Raw genomic sequence first — 27,162 nt, forward strand, 5'->3', positions numbered from 1 at the left:
TCTATATTTACTATCACAAACAGTATACAGTATGTCCCACTTATTAGCTATACCAGTGTAATACTACAAATCGAATACATTGTGCTTGGCAGCACAACTTAAACAGTTAAACAACATCTGCCTGTAGTCGATATCAGTGATAATGCTATATTTGGAAAGGACTCTCTGTTCAGGCAGGATACAGAAGGAAGAGCTTACAAAAGCTTGATAAAATCAGGGCACCAGCTTCTAAAGAATCTCAGGAAAAGGTTAGAATTGCTATTCACGCAGTTTTTGCCCGGTTACATTAACAGGATATGTCAGGGACATAAAACTTTGGAACAGGTGTAAAAATAACATTTTACAATAGGTGAGTTTTAAAACTGGGATACTGCAAACATTGGTTGGCAATGATCAATCTGTGCCCGAAATCTGAAATATCTGATAAAGGTTCATACCTGTACCAAATAACTGCATATTTTTACTGAATGAAGAGGATTTGTGCACAACACATGTCTGAAGCAAAGACATGATAAAGTAATGTACATAATATTTAGACTTTTCTGAATGTTATAGTCCAACTCTTAGTCAGAGTCTCCGTGTCCTGAAAACCCAGTAGTGTTCATATCTTCCATTAAAAAAATTATTCGACGTAAAGACGTACACAGGAAATTAGAGAGCGGCCATTTTGAAAAAGGTTTTTTTATTCTGTTTGCCATTTGAACATATGATGAGACACCTTGCTTGTTTGCAAGTGCAATTTTATTATTAACCCCTTCACACCTAAGGGTAAAACAAATCTAAACGCCTAAGCACAATTCTGCAACATTGACATGTGTTAGTAAAACCGTACAGAGCATCACAACTACTTTTTACATCCAGGTGAATTATATCTTGTTTTTTTCAGGACAAATTGGGCTTTCATTTGGTGGTAAATGGTAATGGATTGCTCCTAATTTTTTTTATTATCAAAGGAAAACTGACCCAAAATAGTAAAAAAAAAAAATCATTTTTTTTTTTATTTAGCTGTGTGTTTCTTGTTACGACCATAACCTACCTCCATAGAACAACCCAAAATAAATTCTCCAGCTCTTGACGATCGCAGCAATACCATATATGTGTATGCTATTTGTTGTTTGTACCCATAACAGCCCAGAAACAATAGTGCGCATTTTGTTTTTGCCTTTTTTTTCCCCTAAAACACACTGACACTAATACTAACTGACACTGATACCAATTTTTTTTTAAACCCTGACCTTTGACCTTGACATTTGACCCTGACCTTGACCCAAACACTAACCCTGGTACTGAAACTAGATCTAGGTAATTTTCCTTTTATTTTTTCATATTTATCTTCTTTTTTTTTTTTTTACAAATTTTTTTTTTATCTCTCTATGTTAGGAGTTAGAGAAATACAATGTATCTCTCCTCTCCATTCATAGAGAGAGAAAAAACAAGGGGGTCGGGCTGCACAGTGACTGATCACTGTGATAGCCAATCAGAGGCTATCACGTGACCCGGAATCGGGAGTCCCGGGTCCCGATCGTTAGAACGGCACCCGGGGCTCTCAGTGACACCGCGGTCTCTGTGCTGGGAGCGCACCGAGCGGCGTGCTCCCAGCACAAAGACAGGTATGCAAATATGCGGCCCCAAGGAAAAAAGCCCAGTTCCGTGAGGCCGCATATTTGTGTGCCGTCGGCGTCAAGGGGTTAGAGAGTTATAATAGAACCCTCTTGTATTGAACTGTATTTTTGCTGTATTGTCTCCCGTTATATTGGAAAGTGCTGAGTAAACTGTTGGCGCTATATAAATCCTGTATAATAATAATATCCCTAATATTGCCTACTACACTATTTTGGTTGGACTTTGCCACATGTTATGATGCCATTGTGAATCGGATGCTTGATGGAGTGAGAGGAGCCCCCCTTTCTATGCAAGTGGACTTTATCATTTGGTAAGGTGCATGGGATATGAGGTGGCGGTCAGTGTGTTCACCAGCACTGGGAATTTTTTTGATGTGAGGGGAACACGAATACTGTTTTGAAGATATGACACTATATGTAATTCCTTCAGAGGTACATTTTCCATACAAAAGTGGACAGATTTAGGAGCTTAACACAAAGGAAGGTGGATTTTGTGGATGCTCTTTCAAATTTTTAGGAGGGTAAGAGTAAGGATGACAGATGGCTAGAAGTGTACACATGGTGGAGTGATTTTTCACTTATTGGCACTATTTTTGCGTTTTTGTGTGTTGGATATCATGCGTTGTAGATAATGCACTATATGCGTTTTATATTTCTTTGAGGGTATTAAGTGGAGGAAGAGGAGCTTATGACTTGTGAAAAAAAGAAGAATTTTTTTAATGGAAGATATCAACACTACTGGGTTTTCAGGACACGAAGACGCTGACTAAGAGTTGGACTATGTGTTTTGGACTTTCGGGGGAGAAAGTATTATTTAGCGTCTGGGGTTTATTATATTATTTATTGTGTTAGCACTTAGTAGCATACCGATACATCTATTTTATTTTCTGAATGTTAGTTTAGACAGATGAGCTCCTTTAGCACATGAGTACTACTGAATGGCTCCTTCTGCTGCCCCCAGTTTGAGCTGTGCTGTACAAGGATTGCAAGGGGCTTCTAACTAGCTAATTTCAGATACTCACAATTCTTGCCTTTAAAAAGCATTTAATGAATGTTAGATAAAGAGCTGAAATAATCTGTCTTTTTTTTATAAAAGCTTCAGCTCAGCTTTAGGCAGTTAGGCAAAGTCATAGCTACCCTATCTTGCCTTTAACAGTTTATCTACAAAATCTCTACATTAAACAAAAATAAAATATATGAGAGCAAGTACTGCAATAATATCTTGACGATAATGCACTACACTTTTCCTTTAAAATTGGGGTTTTTGGTGAGGTATAACAATTGCTCATCTATGCCCATCTGCAGGAAAATACATCCAAACTATAAATAGGACACATTTCCCTTGTAACTAGAGCATAGTGTTCTAGGTTAGGTACTTGTAGCCAAATTAATTTGGGGTTTGCTTTTGCATAGTAACAGGGATTTCCCCTTTATATCACCTTAACATGTTTTTTACTCCAGTGTTTGTCAGGCTTCAGTTTTTCAGAAAGCTCTAATGTTATTTTACCATCTGTACTTTGTCACTTCAGATATGGCATCATTATCAACATTTCTAAAATGCACTTATCCACTCAGGATTCACAGCATGAATTTTATTGAATTCTGATGTGTGTGTAATATATATATATATATATATATATATATATATACATATATACATACACATATATACACACACACATAGCATATCCTGGCAGATATCATGACATTTTGGAACTGATACTGAAAATATGACTGATCCTGCCAAACTGTATTTTATTTAAGGATAGTGAATTTTAAAAAGTCATTCATTGACACATAGTTGTTTGGCTCCTTCTTAAATCATAATAACAGAAATCACCCAAATGGTCCTGATCAAAAGTTTACATCCCCTGGAATGTTTGGCCTTGGTACAGACACACAAGGTGACACACACAGGTTAAAATGACAATTAAAAGGTTAATTTCCCACATCTGTGTTTTTTTAAATCACAATTTGCGTCTGTCTATAAATAGTCAATGAATTTGTTAGCTCTCCCATGGATAGATTTTTATAATATGCCCGACAACACCTTGACACGCCTTACAGCTTCTGGCACACTGTAATCTGTAGTGACAAGACCAAAACAGAGCTTTATGGTCACAACCATAAGTGCTATGTTTGGAGAGGGGTCAACAAGGCCTATAGCCGCAAGAATGCCATCCCCACTGTGAAACATGGTGGTGTCTCACTGATGTTTTGAGGGTGTGTAAGCTCTAAAGACATGAGGAATCTTGTGGAAACTGATGGCAAGATGAATGCAGCATGTTATCACAAAATGCTGGCAGACAATTTGCATTCTTCTGCACGAAAGCTGCGCATGGGACGTTCTTGTACTTTCCAGCATGCTAATAACCCTAAGCACAAAGCCAAGTTGACCCTCCAGTGGTTACAGCAGAAAAAGGTGAAGGTTCTGGAGTGGCCATCACAGTCTCCTGACCTTAATATCATGAAGCCACTCTGGGGAGATTTCAAATGTGCGGTTCATGCAAGACGACCAAGACTTTGCATGACCTGGAGGCATTTTGCCGAGATGAATGGGCAGCTATACCACCTGAAAGAATTCGGGGCCTCAAAGACAACTATTACAAAAGACTGCACAATGTCATTGATGCTAAAGGGGGCAATACACAGAATTAAAAACTAATGGAATGCAGACTTTTGAACAGGGGTCATTTCATGTGTTTACTTGTTGCCATGTTCTTTTATGTTTAAGCCATTCTGTTATGACCTACAGTTGAATATGAATCCCATAAGAAATTTAAAAAATGTGTTTCGCCTGCACACTCATGTTTTCCTTAAAAATGGTACATACTGCATATTACCAATTCTCCAAGGGCATGTAATCTTTGAGATATATATATATATATATATATATATATATATATATATATATATAGTTGTGTTTAAAATAATAGCAGTCAGACATCACTAACCTGATCAATCACTGTTTTTGGTAGAAATGATATTTCTACATGGCAAATAATTTACTAGCAGGTGTAGTAGAGTAATAGAAATCCAACAGACCCAACAGTCATGACATGCATGCTGCTGATTCTGTGTAATTGAATCACTAATTGAAAGGGGCATGTTCAAAATAATAGCAGTGTGGAGTTCTATTAGTGAGGTCATTCATTCTTTGAAAAACAGGTGGCAATTATTGCCCTTATTTAAGGAAGGAAGGCAGCAAATGTTGTACATTCTGGTTACAGTGCATTTCTCTCTGAAATTCTGAGGAAAATGGGTTGTTCCAGACATTGTTCAGAAGAACAGCGTACCTTGAATAAAAAGTTGATTGGAGAGGGGAAAACATATAAACAAGTGCAGAAAATGATAGGCTGCTCAGCTAAAATGATCGCAAATGCTTTAAAATGGCAGCCAAAATCTGAAAGACGTGGAAGAAAGCGAAAAACTACCATTTGAATGGATAGAATAGCCAAAATGGCAAGGACTCAGCCAACAATCAGCTCCAGGAAGATCAAAGAAGGTGTAAAGTTCCCTGTGAGTACTGTTACAATTAGAAGACGCCTATGTGAAGCCAAGCTATCTGCAAGAAGCCACCGCAAAGTCCCACTGTTGAAAAAAAGACATGTGCTGAAGAGGTTACAATTGGCCAAAGAGCACATTGACTGGCCTAAAAAGAAATGGCGCAACATTTTGTGGACTGATGAAAGTAAGATTGTTCTTTTTGGGTCTAATGGCCAGAGACAGTTTGTCAGACGACCCCCAAACACTGAATTCAAGCCACAGTACACTGTGAAGACAGTGAAGCATGGTTGCGCAAGCATCATGATATGGGGATGTTTCTCATACTACGGTGTTGGGCCTATTTATCGCATACCAGGGATCATGGATCAGTTTGAATACATCAGAATACTTGAAGAGGTCATGCTGCCTTATGCTGAAGAGGAAATGCCCTTGAAATGGGTGTTCAAACAAGACAACGACCCCAAACACACCAGTAAACGTGAAACATCTTGGTTCCAGACCAACAAGATTGACATTATGGAGTGGCCAGCCCAATCCCCGGATCTTAATCCAATAGAAAATTTGTGGGGTGACATCACAAAATGCAGTTTCTGAGGCAAAACCAAGAAATAGAGAAGAACTGTGGAATGTAGTCCAATCATCCTGGGCTGGAATACCTGATCACAGGGGCCAGAAGTTGGGTGACTCCATGCAACACAGATGTACAGCAGTTCTCAGAAACAGTGCGACTACAACCAAATATTCATTAAGTGATTCAAAGGAAAGCAAAATCTTCAATCATTTTTCAGTTTATATAGTGAATGTTTGAGTTTGTAAAGAAGAATACAAACACTGCTATTTTTTTGAACAGTCTAATATTCACTTTTCTTCAATTTTTTTAGAGTAACAACACAAATTTGATATTTTTTTTTCATGTTTTGATTTGGAATAGAATGTGTAGTGTTCCCAATGCATTTGTGTGTATGGAAATAAAAGCTACTAGAAGGAGTTTGAGCTTTATTCACTTTTTTCAACACACTGCTATTATTTTGCACATAACTATATATATATATGAGAAATGGAGTTCCAAGCTTAAAGCTCTCTCTAAGGAAAGAATAAACTCACCTCCCTTCAAGTGCTAAGGCCTGCCCCCTTAACATTCAACATGCATTTGAATTATAGGGGAGATGGGGGCTTAAACACCTTTGAGATGTTCAAAAGCAGCAACTTAGGGTTGGGTAACAAAGTAAACAAAGTTAAAGTGTTACTAAACCCAAGACCCTGCATTCATTCTATCTGGTCTCCCACAGTACACACAACATGGAAAAGCAATTATTTTAGTAAATATAAACTAGTAAAATACCTTTTCTCATCAGCAGTTAGAGCAGTCTTGTGACTTTTCTCAGTGTTCAGCAGACACTGCTTAAAGCTTGTAGGAGTTTTCTATTTGCTCTAGGAGGATGCAGAACCCCTGACCTCTGTCTGGACAGTGCTGATTAGCCCTGTGCTGATCACATGCACTCTCCCAAGAAAGAAGAAAAAAACCTCGATAGCAATACACACTAAACTGAGCATGTTTGTAGTGTCAACACACGATATGTCTTATCAAGAGATAAGAGGGGGACACTGGAAAAAGGGGATGATCAGAGAAGTCAGGATCAAACAGTATTTTTACACAGTGCAGAGGATTAACCCCTTAGGTTCCACAGGGAGTATAACAAGCATGCTTTACTGCATATACAGACTGATTTTACTGTTGTGGGTTTAGTAACACTTTAACAGGTCCAATAAAATAACAGAGGAATGGGGACTGCCTGCAGCTCCAGTGCCACCTAAAGGACTTTACACCCAAAATCGTCATTGCATAAATTTGCAATAACCACTTGGTCGAAATTAGAGACTGTGTAAACAGAAGACCAGGAGGTAGCCCCACAAATCTGCTTGATGCCTGAAAGGCCCAAGACACATTCACAGATCTAGGAGAATGCACCTTGACAGGAAACCTGCAAATGATGGAACAAGAAATCAGTGGACCCTTACCTTTCCATTTGGGATTACAAAACCAGTCCAGCAGCGGCTGAGAGTCTTTCACAGTCCAAGCCACATAAAGATAGTTGAGGGAAATTTCCTTTTGATGAACTGGAGCCAGATAGAGGGACAGATGAACAACACCCTGGTTGAGGTCTGGGGCACAAACTACCTTATGTAAGAAGGAAACCCTAGGCCTCAACCCCACCTAGTCCCTGTGCAAAACCATAAAGGGTTTCTTGCAGGATAAAACTACTAGTTGAGATATTTGCCTTGCAGAGGTAATGGCCACAAGAAATACCACCTTGTGTTTGAAAGAGAAAAATATCTCTAATGAGTTAAAATGCCAGTTTCTGAAGCACTGAGAGAACCAGATTCATATCCCACAGGCTACAGGGATATTAACAGATGGAGTTACATGGGAACTCAAAAGAGATATTTGCTGTTTGCTTTATGTAGCAAGAGACTTTACTGTAAGTGGCCCATGAGGTGGTGTATGACTGCTGTGTCTCATGCGCCATTGTGGATTGTTTGGTTGAAATATTTTGACAAACAGTGATTTTCACTTTGGCACGATCATTAAGTACAATCTAGAACAGGCCTCACTGAATGGCGAACTGCGGTCCATGTCCGGACCAAGTCAACGTCCTATCCAGACCTCCATGGTACTGCCATTTAGGAGCCGTTCTGCCCAGAGCGGTCATTGTCGCCACTGTCATTCTCACAGAGCTGACAGCAGGAGGCGGGACAGCTCTGGATGGAGGGTGGGGGCTGCCCAAGTTAACAAGCAGGTGAGTGGTTGCTAGGATGCAGGCTGGGGGGGGGGGTGATGTGAAGTGGGGCTGAGGACATTAATGGGATCACTGAAAACTGTAAAGGGGAGCTCATGACAGTTAAGGGGGGGCTCAGGACAGTTAGAGGGGGAGAGCTCAGGACAGCAAATGGGGGCACTCAAGACAGTAATGGAGGTACTCAGGACAGTTAATAGGGTGCTCAGGACAGTAATTGGGGGACTGAGGACAGTAATGGTGGGGGCTTAGGACATTAACAGTGGGAGTTGAGACAGTTAAGGGGGGGAACTGAGGAGAGTAAGGGAGGGGACTGAAGACAGTTAATGGGGGGGGTTCAAGACAGTAATGATGAGGATTGAGAACAGTAATAGTGTGTCTTAGGACAGTTGAGGGGGGAGCTCAAGACAGTTAAGGTGTGGAGCTGAGGACAGTAATGGGGGGGGGGGCTCTGGACAGTAATGGGAGAGACTGAGGACAGTAATGGCAGGGCTTAGGATAGTAATAAGGGTCTGAGAACATTAATAGGGTCACTGAAGACTATAATGGGGGGGCTCAGGACAGTGGCTTAGGACATTAATGGGGTGGCTTAGGACATTAATGGGGGCTCAGAAGAGTAATGTGGGGGGCTCTGGACAGTAATGGGAGAGACTGAGGACAGTAATGGCAGGGCTTAGGACAGTAATAAGGGTCTGAGAACATTAATAGGGTCACTGAAGACTATAATGGGGGGCTCAGGACAGTGGCTCAGGACATTAATGGGGTCACTAAGGACTAAAATGGGGGAATTGAGGACTATAATAGGGGGAGCTGGGAACAGTAATAGGGGGGCTGAGGGCAGTAATGTGAGGGGGAGCTCAGGACAGTAATCTGAGGGGGAGGGGGGGGTGACTGAGGACAGTAATGTGAGGGGGCCTACGGACAGTAATGTAAGGGGAGGGACTGAGGACGATAATGTGAGGGGGAGCTCAGTCACCATAATCTGGGGGGGGCTGAGGATCGTAATGTGAAAGAGGCTGAGGACAGTAATGAGAGAGGACGCTTAGGACAATAATCTTGAGGGGGGGTGAGGACAGTAACACGAGGGGGGTGAGGACAGTAATTTAAGGAGGGGGGGCTCAGGATAGTAATGTAAAGGGGCGATTTGCATGTGAAGGGGAGTGACTGGAATGTGAAGGGGTACTGAGGATGCTGATATAAGAACAAGATTGTGATACGAAGCTTGATTCATGTACACATGCATGTTTGCATGTGTATGTCACGGGTAGGGCAGCACATTCATTTTAATGGACTGCCCTACCAGTGAGAAACGCAGGGAAAGAAGTCCCAACCTTTTTTTTTTTCATCTCACCGCATCAAGCTGCAAGGTGCTTAATTCAATACACCTGATCTAGAAGGTATTACACACAACTGCCACCTCTCTATTTCAGTCCTCGTTATGTGTAGATCTTTCAGGGACATTACTGGGCAGCTATCAAGCTGGTATGCCTGCCATGTCCCAGTATACATCAGGGGTATATTTTGAGCTATATTAGGACACTCCTTGTCAGATACTCATCCCAAGTAATCCTTGCACCATCTCCTTGAAATGAATAATTGAAACATTTTTCACATGGCCCAGATTCTGTATATATCCTGATTTAGATTCCATGCTGGGGGAATCATATTTCTTTCGGTTGTTGGGTATTGATATATATGCCTGTAAATATTTATGTGATTATTTTTTTACATATGCCTGTCATCACAAAATATTCAACATATATGCTTCTCACAAACTTTGTAATTCATTTTGAGCAGCACTAAACTACAGAGGGGTGACATATACACTATATTGCCAAAAGTATTGTGACACCCCTCCAAATCATTGGATTTAGGTGTTCCAATCACCTCCATGGCCACAGGTGTAAAAAATCAAGCACCTAGGCATGCAGACTGCTTCTATGAACATTTGTGAAAGAATGGGTCGCTCTCAGGAGCTCAGTGAATTCAAGCATGGTACTGTGATAGATTGACCACCTGTGAAATAGGTCCATCCGTGAAATTTCCTTGCTACTAAATATTCCACGGTCAACTGTTAGTGGTATAATAACAAAGTGGAAGCAACTGGAAACAACAGCAACTCAGCCGCGAAAAATGAGAGAGTGGGGTCAGTGCATGCTGAAGCGCACAGTGCGCAGAAGCCGCCAACTGTCTGGCAATAGCTAAAGACCTCCAAACCTCATGAGGCCTTCAGATTAGCACAACAACAGTGCGTAGAGAGCTTCATGCAATGGGTTTCCATGGCCGAGCAGCTGCATCCAAGTCGTGTTCTCTGGAGTGACAAATCATGCTTCTCTGTCTGGCAATCTGATGGACGTGTCTGGGTTTGGCGCTTGCCTGACTGCATTGTGCCAAGTGTATCGTATGGTGGAGGGGGGGGGGGGGGTTTATGGTGTGTTTTTTTTTTTTTTTAGGTTTTTCAGGGGTTGGGCTTGGCCCCTTAGTTCCAATGAAAGGAACAGTTAAGGCATCAGCACACCAAGGCATTTTGGATAATTTCATGCTCCCAACTTTGTGGGAACAGTTTGGGGATGGCCCCTTCCTGTTCCAACATGACTGTACATCAGTGCACAAAGCAAGGTCCATAAAGACATGGATGAGCGAGTTTGGGGTGGAGGAACTTGACTGGCCTACACAGAGTCCTGACCTCAACCTGATAGAACACCTTTGGATGAATTAAAGCAGAGACTGCGAGCCAGGCCTTTTAGTTTGACATCAGGGCCTGACCTCACAAATGTGCTTCTGGAAGAATCGACAAACATTCCCATAGACACACTCTTAAACCTTGTGGACAACCTTCCCAGAAGAGTTGAAGCGGTTATACCTGCAAAGGGTGGGCCAACTTAATATTGCACCCTATGGACTACGACTGGGATGGCATTAAAGTTCAATATTTTTGGCAATATAGTGTATCTGCGATGCAGGATATTATATTTTCTATAATGGTTTCTAAGTATGTTTAGATTACATTAATATGATCAAAAGGCTGAGCTCACCACAAATAAATTATAATTATACTGCAAATGTCAACAACAATAAACGTATCATCATGTAAATATTAAAAAATCAAACTGTCGTTTGAAGTGTCCTTGTAAATCCATGAAAGTGCCAATGCCATAACAGTGCCACATTAAAGTGCAAACATACTGTATGTGCCATAAATCTTCATAATAAATTGATCCGTGCTCTATGCAAATTAACACCAGTCTTTCAACCTTGTACAATCACCTGTGTCCCCTGCAGGGACCAAACTCACCAGAGGTTGTTGACCCCCTAAGTATACACCAAGGAAAGGTCAATACGTGCCTTCACACAGTCCCACTGTGTATTATATCCTTCTCTTTATAGTCAGGTATCCCATGTAAGCCAGAGAAAACTTCATAGGGTTTTACCATTTAGTTAAAGCTTAAAAATAAAACAGTAATACACTCACAAATTTTGGTGCCTATCCGGCACGCAGGACAATCTGCCCAAAGCCTTTTATGAAAACGCCACCACTCAGTGCAGCCTGGAGCCGGCGTGCGTACCAAACGGCGGAAATAGAGTGACAGGAATTTGGAGGAGTGAAGTTAATTTGCACAGAGCACAGATCACTTTATTTTGAAGAAGATTTATGGCACTATGTTTGCACTTGAATGTAGCACGGTTATGGCACTTTCATTTTGGATTTACAAGGATACTTCAAAGAACATTTTGAATTTTGATTGTTTACACAACGGTGATTTTATTGCAGTTGAAATCAACACAATAATTATAATTTATTTAGGGTAAGCGCAACCTTTTAATCATATTAACATCTAGTGTGTGTAACGTCTAGTGTGCGATACATGGCGAACATATCCCATTAGGGCAGCAGCTAACTAATCTATATCATTTTGCACATATTTGGTCTTTTTGTATTTTTTGCACTACAAGCATTGCGCAGGTACCTTTAAAATATATATATTTAGATTACAACCCCAAAGTTGGGACAGTGTAAAATCTACATAGAAAGAATGTAACAATTTGCTAATCTCATAAATCCATATTTATTCACAATAGAGAATAGAAAACATATCAAATATTTAAACTGAGAAAATATACAATTATAAGGTAAAAAAATAGGTAATTTTGAAATTGATGGGAGCAGCACATCTCCAAAAAGTTGGGACAGGGCAACAAAAAGCTGGCAAGGTAAATGCCACTAACAAGGAAGAGTTGGAAGAACATTTTAAAACGAATTAGGTTAATTGGCAACAGGTAAGTAACAAGGTTGGGTATAAAGATGGACTTGAATACTGGCCATACACTGGTCAAAAAATCGTTCAAACTCGTTTTCAAATAACCAACACTTCACAGTGAGGGAAAACAATACTGCCATCATGTAATGACTTAATTTCAAACGATAAAATGTTCAATGGACATAAATGAATCAGTTTGTTTTGTCACAAATTCAATTTATCGTCCGTTCAGTAAATGTCTCCCAACCTTTACCTTCGATTTTTTTTGGCTTAAAAAAGTGAAAAACTATTTTCTATTTGTGGCCATTAACTAGATGAAAAATGAACAAACTGTCCAAATGATGGATTTTCGGATGATTTTTCGAGTATGGCCGACCATTAGAGAGTCAGAATGTGTCAGAAGTAAAGATGGGCAGAGGTTCCTCTCTCTGTGAAAAGCTGCATCTAAAAATTTCAGAATAATGTCCTTCAACGTTAAGTTGGAAAGACTTCTTTTTTGCAAATTCTGTTTATTAAGGTTTTTTTTGCAGTGGCAAAGACTTTAAATATACCATCATCTACAGAACATATTATTATCAAAGGATTCCAAGAATCTGGAGAAATCTCTGTGTATGCATGGGACAAAGCAGAAACGCAATACTGGATGCCTGTGACCTTCGTGCCCTCAGATAGCACTGCATTAAACAGGCATGATACTGAGGACTCCTTGGTTTCCCAGACGTTTACAGAGTGTTTTTTTCCTTTGATCAGAAAATAAAGTTTATTGAACAAGCTTTAACAAGTTTCACAACATTTGTGCCACAATGAAAGCATACATCAAGAGAGCCTTAAAAAAAAACAGATACAAACATTAAAGCAGAACTCCACCCAAAAAGGAAGGACCTCCTCCCCTCCTCCTCTTTCATATACTTCCTCATCCCAATCTTTTTGGGAGGGGAGAGCGGGTACCTGGTTTTGACAGGTTCTCCTTCGCCCTTCCCTCCCCACAGTCTTCTACGACACGGCACAGGTTCCAGAAGACTGTGGGACCAGTCACAATGCACAGTGTTGCTCGCGCATGCGCAGTGGGCACTGGCTGTGAAGCCGCAAGCCCATAGCTAAGATGCCGGGGACCAAAGACGGTGCCCAGCGAGCCCTTGGGTGAGCACACCACTGGATCCAGGGACAGGTAAGTGTCTGCTTATTAAAAGTCAGCAGCTAGTGTTTTTGTAGCTGATGACTTTTAATTTTTACAAAAACGACTGGTTCTCCGCTTTAAGTACATTCACATCCTAACTAAGACAGGCACATCAATACACGGTCCTGTCATGATTAACCCACACAGCATATTATAGAGTTTTGTTACTAGAAGAGGTAATGCTACTCCATGGTAAACATGATCCTGCCACAACCTTTTTGAGACCTGTTGCTCCAATCAGTTTCAAAATTAATGTATTTGTTTAAGTGGTACAATTTTCAGTTTAAACATTTGATATGCTACAGTTGCAAGAAAAAGTATGTGAACCCCTTGGGATTACGTGGAGTTTTGCATGAATTGGGCATAAAATGTGCTCTGAATGTCATCTAAGTCACAACAATAGAAGAACACAGTCTGCTGAACATAATACTACACAAACATTAGATGTTGCCATGGTTTAATTGCACATAACATGTAAACATTCAGAGTGCAGGGAGGAAAAAGTATGTGAACCTTTGGACTTAATAACTGGTTGACCCTCCTTTGGCAGCAATAACCTCAACCAAACGTTTCCTGTAGTTGCAGATCAGACCTGCACAACGATCTGGAGTAATTTTGGACCACTCCTCTTCACAAAACTGTTTCAGTGTAGCAATATTCTTGGGATGTCTGGTGTGAATCGCTCTCTTAAGGTCATGCCACAGCATTTCAATCGGGTTGAGGTCAGGACTCTGACTGGGCCACTCTAGAAGGTGTATTCTGTGCTGTTGCAGCCATTGTTTTGTTGAATTACTTGTATGCTTTGGGTCATTGTCCTGTTGCATCACCCATCCTCTGCGGAGCTTCAGTTGGCGGACAGATGGTCGTACGTTTTCCTGCAAAATGTCTTGATAAACTCTGGAATTCATTTTCCCATCAATGACAACAATCCGTCCAGGCCCTGGGGCAGCAAAGCAGCCCCAAACCATGATGCTCCCTCCGCCATGTTTTTCAGTGGGGATGAGGTTTTGATGTTGGTGTGCTGTGCCTTTTTTTCTCCACACATAGTGTTGTGTGTTCTTCCCAAACAACTCAATCTTGGTTTCATCTGTCCACAGTATATTTTGCCAGTAGTGCTGTGGAACATCCAGGTGCTCTTTTGCAAACTTCAAACGTGCTGCAATATTCTTTTTGGACAGCAATGGCTTCCTCCGTGGTGTCCTCCCACGTACTCCATTCTTGTTTAATGTTTTCCTTATTGTAGATGTGTCAACAAAAAATTTAGCATGTGCCAGAGATTTCTGTAGGTCTTTAGCTGACACTCTGGGATTCTTCTTTACCTCATGCAGCATTCTGCGCTGTGTTCTTGCAGTCATTTTTACAGGACGACCACGCCTAGGGAGAGTAGCAACAGTGCTAAGCTTTCTCCATTTGTAGACAGTCTGTCTTACCGTGGACACATGAACATCAAGGCTTTTAGAGATACTTTTGTAACCCTTTCCAGCTTCATGCAAGTCAACAATTCCTGATCGTAGGTTTTCTGAGAGCTCTTTTCTGCGAGGCATGGTTCACATCAGACAGTGCTTCTTGAAACCAGTAAACCCAAAACAGGTGTGTGTTTTTTATGGGCAGGACAACTGTCAGCAACACATCCATTATCATCACACTGATTGGAGTCAAGGTTGGCTCACTCCTGGCTCCAATTAGCTCTGGGAGAAGTCATTAAGCTAGGGCCTCATACTTTGTCCTCCCTGCACTGTGAATATTTACATGTTATGTGCAAATAAACCACGGCAACATCTAATGTTTGTGTAGTATTATGTTCAGCAGACTGTGTTCTTCTATTGTTGTGACTTAGATGACGTTCAGAGCACATTTTATGCCCAATTCATGCAAAACTCCACGTAATCCCAAGGGGTTCACATACTTTTTCTTGCAACTGTATTTCCTACAATGAATAAAAAATGAGATTTGCAAATCATTGCATTCTGTTGTTCTGTAGAATTTACACAGCATCTCAATTTTCTTGGAATTGGGGTTGTAGATGTGTCATATAATTAAAGTGATACTAAACTCACAACAGTAAAATCAATCTGTATATGCAGTAAAGCATCCTTGTTAAACCTACTGTGGAACCTAAGGGGTTAATCCCCTGCATTGCGTAAAAACGCTGTTTGATCCTGACTTCTCTGATCCTCCCCTTCCTCCAGTGTCCCTCTCTTATCTCCTGATAAGACATATCATGTGGGCTCACACTGCACATGCTCAGTTTGGTGTGTATTGCTAGACAGGTTTATTTTTCTCTTGGGAGGGTGCATGTGATCAGCACATATCATGTGGACTCACACTGCACATGCTCAGTTTGGTGTGTATCGCTAGACAGGTTTTTTTTTCCCTCTTGGGAGGGTGCATGTAATCAGCACAGGGCCGATCAGCACTGTCCAGACAGAGGTCAGGGGTTCTGCACCTCCTAGAGGAGAATGAAAACTCCTCTTTAAACTTATGATCTTTGTAGTTTACAGGTAACGGCCTGTGGATTGTTTGGCATATTTAGTTTTTATTTGTAGAATATGGGCATCCTGTCCACTCACTACTTCAGTTTCTTTAAGCTGATATGTATTTATTTACCAAGGGGATGCCAACTGTCTTTTGACTGGAGACAGCACATACTTTGTATTTTTCTGTACACACACATCTGTATTAGGATACTTACATACACACATGTACTGTACATACACACTAATGTGCATATTGTAGCGTCCACATAAAGAATAGAAAAAAAGCTTACTTACAAATTTTGGTTTGGTGAATCAGATGCTGGAATGCAAAGATACTTCATGCCCTGGAAAGATAATGGAACAACTGTGAGAATTAAAGGTTTACTTTTTTGTAAGACCACTAAAACATGCTTAACTGCGCAATCACATTTTGGAAGCTCATTAATAGTGAAAGATCAATATACTTGTGAAGGTTCTTTGTTCTGAAGTTCATGTGCAAAGTACTGGATAGGCACAGTAATAAAAAACATGGACATGGTTATCTAATAATCTGGGCACATCAAGAGGGAACAGACTAAAAATGAATAATAGATCATGGATATTGAAAAAAATATACATTGACAAAGAAACAGCAAGCAAAAACATATGTTTTTTTTCTTTAAGTATGCTGGACAAACGTGCAGTTCAAACTGAACACTTAAAAAAAGCCAAAAAAAAAAAACCCCAAGAGTTTACCTTCAGAGAAAACTGTACACCAAAAGTATTAGGAGATGCAGAGATAGCAATACCTGAAGCTATTTTGTTATTTTAACCTATCCTGTAAAAGTGGAGCTCATCAGATTCCCATCCTTCTCCTGGACCTTCCCATTGGTCAGTGATCATCACATCCCACTACACTGAATATAAGGGGGCTTAGAATCCAGAAAGGGATATGATCATGTTTTACTTTAACTTCAAAGACAAGTTTTTTTTTTTCGATAGACTGGAGAAAGATTGGAACACCTGTCAGGTTTTTTTTTATTGCTGTCTGTGCTAGGGATATTCCCACTTTCTATTTGTCATGTTTACCATGATCACCAAGAATGAAAAAAAATCCCAAATATTGGGTTGTCAACAGAAATGTAATAGAGGAATGGGGACTCTAGTTCTGGTGAACCTGGTGACAACCTCACATTGGAGGGATTTACCCTTGGCTATGAATGGAGTGAATGAAAATCTCCCCATCGGGACACAGATGGCAAATAAGGGTTGCAACACAAGTAATGGATAACTGAGTGCTAAAAGTCGCTAGAGCTGCTGAACACCAAAGGTACCAAACAACCTCAAAAACCAATATATAACATTGGGTGCAGCGCTATGGAATCTTAAATAATTTATAAAATACAAATGAATAAAATGCTAAAAACGCTGTAAAACAGGTGTCTCAGTGTGCATAAATTATTGTGAATAACACATTATGGTGCAAAACACAAAAGTGCAAAGAGTAAAGTCCACACATAAATAATACATGTCACTGTATCGTGACCAATCAGAAATATTCGTGAGTGCCCAGTCCACAATATCCCAGTGGGCTTCGTGCTGAGAGGATCATGAGGATCTCTTATGATGAATATATACGTGGTGATATCCAAAACTGATATAAGACTGCGCACTCACCAGATGCGCAATCAATATGCGCATGTAAGAGATAACCCCTCTTAAGGTTTGAATCCAGGAAACCCTCTGGAATATGGTCTGGTTTATTCCCGTGCTCTGCACACCCAGTTATCAAGCATGGCTCTTTCCTTCTTTAGACATGACTCTGTGTGTGGTAGGAAGCTCACAAGGAGCCCCAGAAAGAATGGAGGCCCAATAGCGTAATACTGCTTGATAATACAGATTTATTCCATCCAGCAAGCATGAGAGTACAAGAAACAGAGACTGACCAGATAATCCAAGATGGTCGCTGGGACCCATGTGGTGCCGCCAGCGGCGTGACCTCACTGCACTGTAGCTCCTCTCTGACGCGTTTCGTGCAACCGCCCATATTCATAGGGGGTATGCCTACGCTATAACCCTCCCTTACTCTATCCAACATGAAAAAAAAAGGGCTTTGCCTTTAGCTCAGCTGCCTATATATCTGGATCCAGTGGTGTATTTAGGATTTGTGCTGACCTAGGCAACACAAAATTTAACCCCCATCCGGAGAGAGCCTGACATTGACCAACAACACCTTTGCCTCCCACACCCAAGAGAGCCTTCCGCTACGATCGCCCCCATACACCGGCCACTCCCCTTCCAGCAAGAGGGAGCAAGACACACACCTTCACAGCTCTGGACATCCCTGGGAACGAGAGTCAAGCAGCTCGCAGGCTCTATTAGATCCCATCTGGTCCCCAAGCCGCATGTGTCCCTTCTTCCAGGAAGGCAGTGCTGCCCTCACTGAAAAATGCCACCCTAGGCAAATGCCTTGTGGTAAATATGCCCCTGTCTGGATCCACTGAATACTTTGACATGCAGTTTTATTTTAACTTGGGCATTAATCAAAGACCAATTGTTTTGTTAAGTATCATGTTCATTTATGAAAATTAGATGACAAATTACTGCAGAAAACCGGTTAATTCTAAGGGGTTCACACACTATTGATTGCCACTGTATTTTTGTGATGTTTTTGTTTAAAAAAAACCCAAAACAATGTATATTGTCTCATTTCAGCTACACGGGGAGAGGTTATGTTGATCATGTATAATGTGACCTAGTAACATTGGCTATTCAGTGTAAACTGCCTCCAGAAAAGTTGTCTAGAGCACATGTGTCAAACACAAGGCCCGTAGGTCAAATCCAGCCCACCAGGCTATTTCATGTGGCACTAGCACCTCTGCTGCAGCTGCGGCACTCCACCCCCACCTTGTCTTAGCAGTGAACAGCAGACAGGACGGAACTCCTCCACCGCAACTGAATCCAGCCCTCCTTTGGAAAGGGGTGCATTGGGATGTAAGGGAGGGTAGGGGACTCTTGACTTCTGGTGGTAGGTGGCTCTTGACTTCTGATGTAAGGGGGGGACGGGCACTCTGAACAGCTAGTTTTACAAGATACAACTGTCCCTCTGAGGGCAACCATAATGCTGATGCAGCCTGCAATGAAAATGAGTTTGACACCCCTGGTCTAAAGCTTGCCATCCGCTTGCTGCATTTATTCATATACAATATTTTATATATACATGCTCAAAGAGATACAACTCTAATGCTTTAGTCCTGAACATAACAAATACATAAAATAAAGTAGATATGGCTAAATACCTAGCATACCAATACAAATAAATGAATATTCATCCTAGAACAGCCTTTAAAAATATAAATATATTTTAGGACACTTTATTTTTTTTTAAAATAAACTAAATTGCAATATTGGAATACAGGATCACCTGTCAGTCTATTGTAATGTTATACAGTAGATTTTATGTGTCTCAGAGTAATAAAACATTTAAGTATTTGAGCTGTAATTCTACAGGAAAGTACCTAGTGGTAAGACCCAATTTGGCAACATGGATGTTATGCTTTGCCAACAATGCAAATAAATGAGAGAAAATCCTGATCTGAAAAAGGGATTGCTCATTGTACAGTAAACAATGCAAAAGTTCCTCAACAAGTAATGTATTTAGAATATTTTCATCAAATTAAGTTTATAAAATGGCACACTAATTGGGAGTTAAGTCTTTCCGAGGGTTCAGCAAGGTTAGTAAAAAACGAATTTTGATGAAAATAATGATAACAAAAATGAATCACTTCTTCTACATTCATGTCATGCCAAGTCTATTCCTGCATGCTGAACAGAACTTAAACATCAAAGTACATAAATTCTGGGCAGTGTAGGTCAGAGACCTGAACCGAAAATAAATTAAATGAAAGTCACAAATGCCTAAATGGTGGGTTAATAAAAAAAATAGAAACATTGGTGTAGTTTAAATTAAAAATACTATCAGAGTTGATTCTGGCAGCTCTGTGGATTGCTTTAAAAAAAGTCCTGGATTCTTTCCTAGATACACATAATATAACTGGATACTAACATTTATAGATAAAAGTTGATCCAGGGACTATCCGATTGCCTCTCAGGGGATCAGGAAGGAATTTTTCCCCTGCAGGAGCAAATTGGATCATGCTTTGATTTGATTTGGTTTTTTTGCCTTCCTCTGGATCAACTGTGGGTATAGGATTATAACTTTTTTTTTTTAATGGTTGAACTGAATGGACTTTTGTCTTTTTTTCAGCCAGACTAACTATGTAACTATGTAATTAAAGATCAGGAAAGATGAATAAAGTCTAAAGTTCTTTTCTGCATACAGTATATGTCCTGGATATGCGATGCAAGCAGATAAGTGTAGCAGCCAGACAATTAGCATTTTCAGAAAGCGTGCTCAGCAATGATTTACACACAATAGTTTTCTTTGAAATGATTCGGTTTCATGTTTACACTTTTGTTAGTGGAACAAGTATTGATGAGAAATCTGATGACTTTGCTGGGAAATTTCTTCTGAACGAAGTGGAGGGGGAGACCCAGATCCAGAGTGTGAAGGAGAATGGCCTCGTTCTCACCTTCTTCCCAGCAGAACGCACACTCTGAAATCAATCAGTGCTGTATTACACTGTTCAGCCAAAACCCTGCCCATACTGACCCTACTGACACTAAAGCGGGGTACACACTATGAGACCAGTCATCTGATTTTCCATGAAGGTGCGTATCATGCTGTAACCGACAATGGTATTAACTTGTACAAAAATTCTTGAACGACAAAGGCAAATATTCTTTCTTGTGTATGATTTCTATGTCTGTTGCCACCTTCATCTGGGTCGTTCTTTGCTTCTGACCATGCATGTTTTTCACTATTCAATTATTTCCGTACAAATAATTACACATTGAGGGAAAATCGCACATTGTCTCAGATATGAGAAACATCTTGGAGTTTATCTCTTCATTAATTTTCTTTTTGGAAAGTCTGAATTGGATGTCGAAAGTTGTGTACATAGTATTCGAAAATCGACTGATCGTTCCTCATATGGAATTTTTCTTACAATATTCTTATAGTGTGCACCCAGCTTTAAAAGAGAAGTAGGGCTTTTTTCCCCCCATTTATACTAACCTAGGTGGACGCAGCATTGGTCCAATGCTGCATTTGCCCCCCGCCGGCTCTAAGTGTGAGAACTCAGCGATCACATGACTGCTTATCACAGCCGCTGTGAGCATAGAGTGGTGAATGTCAGTCACCGCTCTCTGCTCTGTCCCCCCCAGCGCTAACTGGAGCACAGGGCTGTGGAGGGGGAGGGAGAGGCTGGCTCAGGCTCTCAGCGGCTCGCTGAGAGGCTGAGCCAGGTACCACTCCAGACTCGGGTGGATCCCGACTTTAAAGTTAGGATCTTTCCACAGCCTGGACCGGCTGAGTGATGTCAGCAAACAACGGACTTCAGCCCACTGTCAGCTGAGAACAGGTCACAGGAGTGCAGAATGAACTGCACTCCTGTGATCCCCAGGAGATGTACAGCCAATAGAGCTTTGGTTCTACTTATCCTTTAAGTACACAACTTGTGTTTATCCCATATACTTTGAAGGCATACAGTTCGATAACTGGCTGGGAAAATTTCTACATCTAGCTCTGAAAAAGAAATTGAGAAAGCCACTGAAAAACTACGCTACATTTCAAATGAAAGCACCAAAATCTGTGGAGTCAAAATCCAGTATGGAGAAGAAATGCATATACAAAGCCAAAAGAGTGTATTTTGTAATAAAACATGGTGAGCAATCCACGTTTTGAAATTGGATAAAAGTAGAGAAAAGTTAAGAGAGATTCTCGGTTATATTCTCATAGGAAAGTAACATACAAATACAGCACATACATAGCACAATACAAAATGAAAATGATAATTGAGAGTGCACATTTAGAAGGATTGAAAATAACTTTTGGAACAACTTTTTACATTTTGAAGAGGACATACATTTTTAGGGACTTGGTTTTGATCTACAGTTATGTCCATATATATTTGGACACAGGCACAATTTTAGTTTTTTTCAGGTATTTACCAAAACAGAATTCAAGCTACAGTTATATAATGGATATGGGCTGAACGTGCACACTCTCAGGTTTACTTTGAGGGTATGTACATCCAAATTGGAGGAAGGGTTTAGGAATTACAGCTCTTAAGAGTAGCCATCTCCCCATCAAGGGACCAAAAGTAGTTGGACAACTGAATCAAAAGCTGTTTCATGGCCAGGTGTGGGCTACTGCTTCGTTATTCCTTCATCAATTAAGCAGGTAAAAGGTCTGAAGTTGATTCTAAGTGTGGTATTTGCATTTGGAATCTATTGCTGTGAACCTACATCATGTGTTCAAAGGAGTTGTCCATGCAAGTGAAACAAGCCATTGTAAGGCTTCAAAAATGAAACAAATCCATCAGAGAGATAGCAGCAACATTAGGAGTGGCCAAATAAACAGTTTGGTACATTCTGAGGAAAGAAGAAAGCACTGGTGAGCTCAGAAGCATAAAAAGGTATGGACATCCACGAAAGACAACAGTGGTGGATGATTGCAGGATTCTCTCTATGGTAAAGAAAAATCCATTCACAACATCCAGACAAGTGAAGGACACTCTCCAGGAGGTGGACGTATCATTGTCAAAGTCTACAATCAAGAGAAGACTTCAAGAGAGCAAATACATAGGGTTCACCACAAGGTGCAAACTATTCAGAAGCCTGAAGAATAGAAAAGCCAGATTAGACTTTGCCAAAAAAAACTTCTAAAAAAGCCAGACCAGTTCTGGAAATGTATTCTTTGGACAGATGAAACTAAGATTAATCTGTACCAGAACGATGGGAAGAAAAAAGTGTGGAGAAGGCTTGGAACAGCTCATGATCCAAAGCACACAACGTCATCTGTAAAACATGGTGGAGGCAGTGTGATGGCATGGGCATGCTTGACTTCCAGTGGCACTGAGTCATTGGTGTTTATTGATGATGTGACAGAAGACAGAAGCAGCCGGATGAATTCTGCAGTGTTTAGAGATATACTGTCAGCTTAGATTCAGCCAAATGCAGCAAAGTTGATTGGTCGGAGCTTCACAGTACAGATGGACAATGATCCAAAACACACTGCAAAAGCAACCCCGGAGCTTTTGAAGGCAAATAAGTGGAATATTCTGCAATAGTCAATCACCTGATCTCAACACAATTGAGCATGCATTTCACTTGCTGAAGGCAAAACTAAAGTCAGAAAGACCCACAAAGAAAGAACAACTGAAGACAGCTGCAGTTAGAGCCTGGCAAAGCATCAGAAAGGTGAAAACCCAGTGGATGTCCTTGGGTTCCAGACTTCAGGCAGTCATTTCCAGTAAAGGATTCTCAACAAAATATTAAAAATAAACATTTTATTTATGATTATAATCATTTGTCGAATTATATTTGAGCCCATGAAAATGGGCTCCAATGTGTCCAAATATATATGGACCTAACTGTACTTTAATGATCTCTGTCTCCATAGTGCAACCCTAGAAAGTTTTTTGTTGTTATTTTTAAGATTCAGTAGCCACGTTAGTTTAAGGTTTAAAAGACACAGAGGGGGAGATTTACTATAACTGGAGCTGCATGGTAGCCAATCATCTTCTAACTTTAGCTTGTTCAATTAAAGTGTTATTAACCCAGCATTCACTATATCTGGTCTTCCACAGTACACAGAACATGGAAATGAAATTATTATAGTAAATATACACCCTGTTCCAAATTATTATGCATTTAAGTGTCACAAAGATTAAATATTTTGTTTTTCAGTGTAACTCATGGATGGCATTGTGTGTCAGGGCTCTTTTGATCACTGAAAACAATCTCGGACACCTGTGATAATTAGATTGGCTGGAGAGCCCAATTTAAGGAAAAACTACTAAAGGAGGGTGTTCCACATTATTAAGCAGAGCACCATTTTCAAGCAATATGGGGAAGAAAAAGGATCTCTCTGCTGCCGAAAAGAGTGAAATAGTTCAATGCCTTGGACGAGGTATGAAAACATTAAATATTTCACGAAAACTTAAGCGTGATCATCGCACTATTAAGAGATTTGTGGCTGATTCAGAGCACAGACGGGTTCGTGCAGATAAAGGCACATTGAGGAAGATTTCTGCCAGATCCATGCATCGGATCAAGAGAGCAGCTGCTAAAATACCATTACATAGCAGCAAACAGATATTTGAAGTTGCTGGTGCTTCTGGAGTCCCACGGACATCAAGGTGTAGAGTCCTCCAGAGTTTTGCAACTGTGCATAAACCTTCTATTCGGCCACCACTAACCAATGCTCACAAGCAGGCTGCATTGGGCAGAAAAATACATGAAGACTAATTTTCAAACAGTCCTGTTCACTGATGAGTGCTGTGCAACCCTGGATGGTCCAGATGGATGGAGTAGTGGATGGTTGGTGGATGGCTACCCTGTTCCAACAAGGCTGCGACGTCAGCAAGGCGGTGGTGGAGTCATGTTTTGGGCCGGAATCATGGGAACAGAGCTGGTCGGCCCCTTTAGGGTCCCCGAAGGTGTAAAGATGACCTCTGCAAAGTATGTGGAGTATATGACTGATCACTTTCTTCCCTGGTACAGAAGGAACAACTATGCTTTCTGTAATAAAATCATCTTCATGCATGACAATGCACCATTTCATGCTGCAAAGAATACCTCTGCATCAATGGCTGCTATGGAGATAAAAGGAGAGAAATTCATGGTGTGGCCTCCATCCTCCCCTGACCTCATTCCTATTGAGAACCTTTGGAGCATCCTCAAGCAAAAGATCTATGAGGGTGGGAGGCAGTTTACATCCAAACAGCAGCTCTGGGAGGGCAAGACTTGTGAAGCTGCTATCAAATAAGGGGTCCTATGTTAAAATGTGAATATGCTGCAAACACAACAAATGACAATTTTCAGTTCTTTACAACCTATAAAGTGTTTTTTAACTTAATGTGTGTAATAATTTGGAACAGTGCATTGGAAGTGTTTTATGTTTAACAAAAATACTGTTATCATTAGGAGGTTTGTTCAATAAAATTTGAATTCGAATTGTACTCTTAATAGTTGATAACATGAGAATTATGCTGACTGTTATTTACATCAATTATTTAGGTAAATGAGAAAAATATAATTTGGAACAGGGTGTTAACTGCTAAATGCCTTTTCTCATCAGCAGTTAGAGAAGTCTTGTGACTTCTATTAGTGTCCAGGCGAGCACATGTTAAAACTTGTAGGAGGTGTTTTCATTCTGCTCTAGGAAGATGCATGACCCCTGCCCTCTGTCTGGACAGTGCTGATTGGCCCTGCGCTGATCACATGTACTCTCCCAAGAAAAAAAAACTTCTCAAGCAATACATACCAAACTGAGCATGTGCAGAGTGACTCCACACGATATGTCTTTTTAGGAGATAAGGGGGAGGGGGGGCACTGGAAGAAGGGGAGAATCAGAGAAGTCACGATCAAACAGCGTTTTTATGCAATGCAGAGGATTAACCCCTTCCACAGTGAGCATAACAAGCATGCTTTACTGCATCTACAGACTGATTTTACTGTTGTGGGTTTATTAACACTTTAAGATTTGACAAAAAAAACCTGGAAGCTGACTGGTTTCTATGCAGAGCTGCACCAGTTGTTGCACTCTAAGTTTTAGTAAATCTCCCAGAGGTTTAGTAACATTAAATGAACTGGGAACATTAATAAAAAAAAGTAAAGTAATGGCCATACTAGCAAGCACAAAATTTCCCACTGGCTTATTGTACCCCGGGCAGATTAGTATGACAAAGACCAGGTGGCCGGCCAAAGTTCTGCCTTGATTATGCCTCTCTTGTGACTATTCACATTGGCCTTCTGCTATTTGCACACAGCTACATCACAAGAAGCTTTTGCTTCTTCCTCCATGGCAGTACAACAATGCTGTATATACTAAAAGCCAAGGAAAGGCTCTGCAAGACCTATAAATTCTCCAGCTCACTATGATATTACCACCCAGGCATGAGCTGGAGGAATAACATTCGATCATTGCATTCCTCCTTGAAGTATGCACTTATGCCTTCCAACCGTGCCAGATTTCAACTAAATCCTGGCTCCCACGGATCCAGACTGTGTTCTGAGACACTTGTGTAGTGCTGTACACTAGCAGAGATCAGGCTGGGATAGTAGCACAACCTGGCGATGGGAGGAAAAAAATGTGATATAAAATTCCAGTCTCCAGACCTTAATCTGATTGAAAATCTGTGGAGGGAGCTGAAAGTTCGAGTTGCCAAATGTCAGCCATTAAACCTTAATGACTTGGAGAGGATCTGCCAAGAGGAGCGGGCCAAAATCCCTCCTGAGATGTGTGCAAACCTGGGGGCCAACTACAGGAAACGTCTGACCTCTGAGTGCCAACAAGGGATTTGCCACCAAGTACTAAGTCATGTTTTGTGAAGAGGATCAAATACTTACAGTATTTCCCTCATGAACATGCAAATCAGTGCATAATTTGTTAGACATGCATTTCTTTTGAGTTTTTTGTTGCTATTCTGTCTCTCAGTGTTACAATACACCTACCATTCGATGTTTAGACTGATCATTTCTTTGTGAGTGGGAAAACATTCAAAATCAGCAGGGGATCAAATACTTATTTCCTTCACTGTATACTATAATGATTATTATAGTAATACAGGATTTATATAGAGCCAACAGTTTGTGCAACACTTTAAATTTTTCTTTCTCAACAGGAAATTATTGCTGTGTGGTCTGCCACTAATTAAGTTCTTCCTTAACCAGTTGCCTACCAGGCACTTTCACCTTCTTCCTGAACAGGCCAATTTTCAGCTTTCTATTGTGCTTTGAATGACAATTGCACAGTCATGCAACACTGTACCCAAACAAAATTGTTATCCTTTTTTTAAGACAATACCAAGCTTTTTTTGGTGGCATTTAACCACTTGACAACCAGGCTATAGCTGAATGACAGCTACAGCGTGGTTTTCCAGTTCTGGGAGGGCGTCATATGACGCCCTCCCAGATCACGCCTTCCTGCATGCCCCCGGCGATCTCCATGATCCTACGGACACAGCTGATCATGTGATGTGGTAAAAGGCCAATCACAGCGGCCTTTTACCACATGATCAGCTGTGTCCAATGACACAGCAGATCACTGGGTAACTGCAGTTGCCGGTTGTCGGCTGCACTTTCCTCACACTGTCACAGCGTGAGAAAAGTACTGCCGAGAACCGGCAATTGTCAGAAAAGAGATCAGCACTGATCATCAGTGCCCTGATTATCAGTGACCAGCAGTGCCACCTACTTGTGCCCAGCAGTGCCACCCAC

The 27,162-nt window shown here is 40.8% G+C and overlaps 1 protein-coding gene across 1 annotated transcript in view; it reads right to left on the minus strand.

The window, feature by feature from the left end:
* Positions 1–27,162, minus strand: part of DUSP22 (dual specificity phosphatase 22) — a 149,826-nt gene that overhangs the window by 20,624 nt on the left and 102,040 nt on the right. Inside the window, exon 5 of the mRNA XM_089689039.1 lies at positions 16,132–16,181. Within this exon, the coding sequence (XP_089545165.1) occupies positions 16,132–16,181 (50 nt within the window). The remainder of the gene's footprint in view (positions 1–16,131; positions 16,182–27,162) is intronic.

Source organism: Staurois parvus, unplaced genomic scaffold (assembly GCF_062004578.1).
Source record: "Staurois parvus isolate SC_StPar_1 unplaced genomic scaffold, SC_StPar_1.0 ptg000468l, whole genome shotgun sequence".
Classification (NCBI taxonomy): domain Eukaryota; kingdom Metazoa; phylum Chordata; class Amphibia; order Anura; family Ranidae; genus Staurois; species Staurois parvus.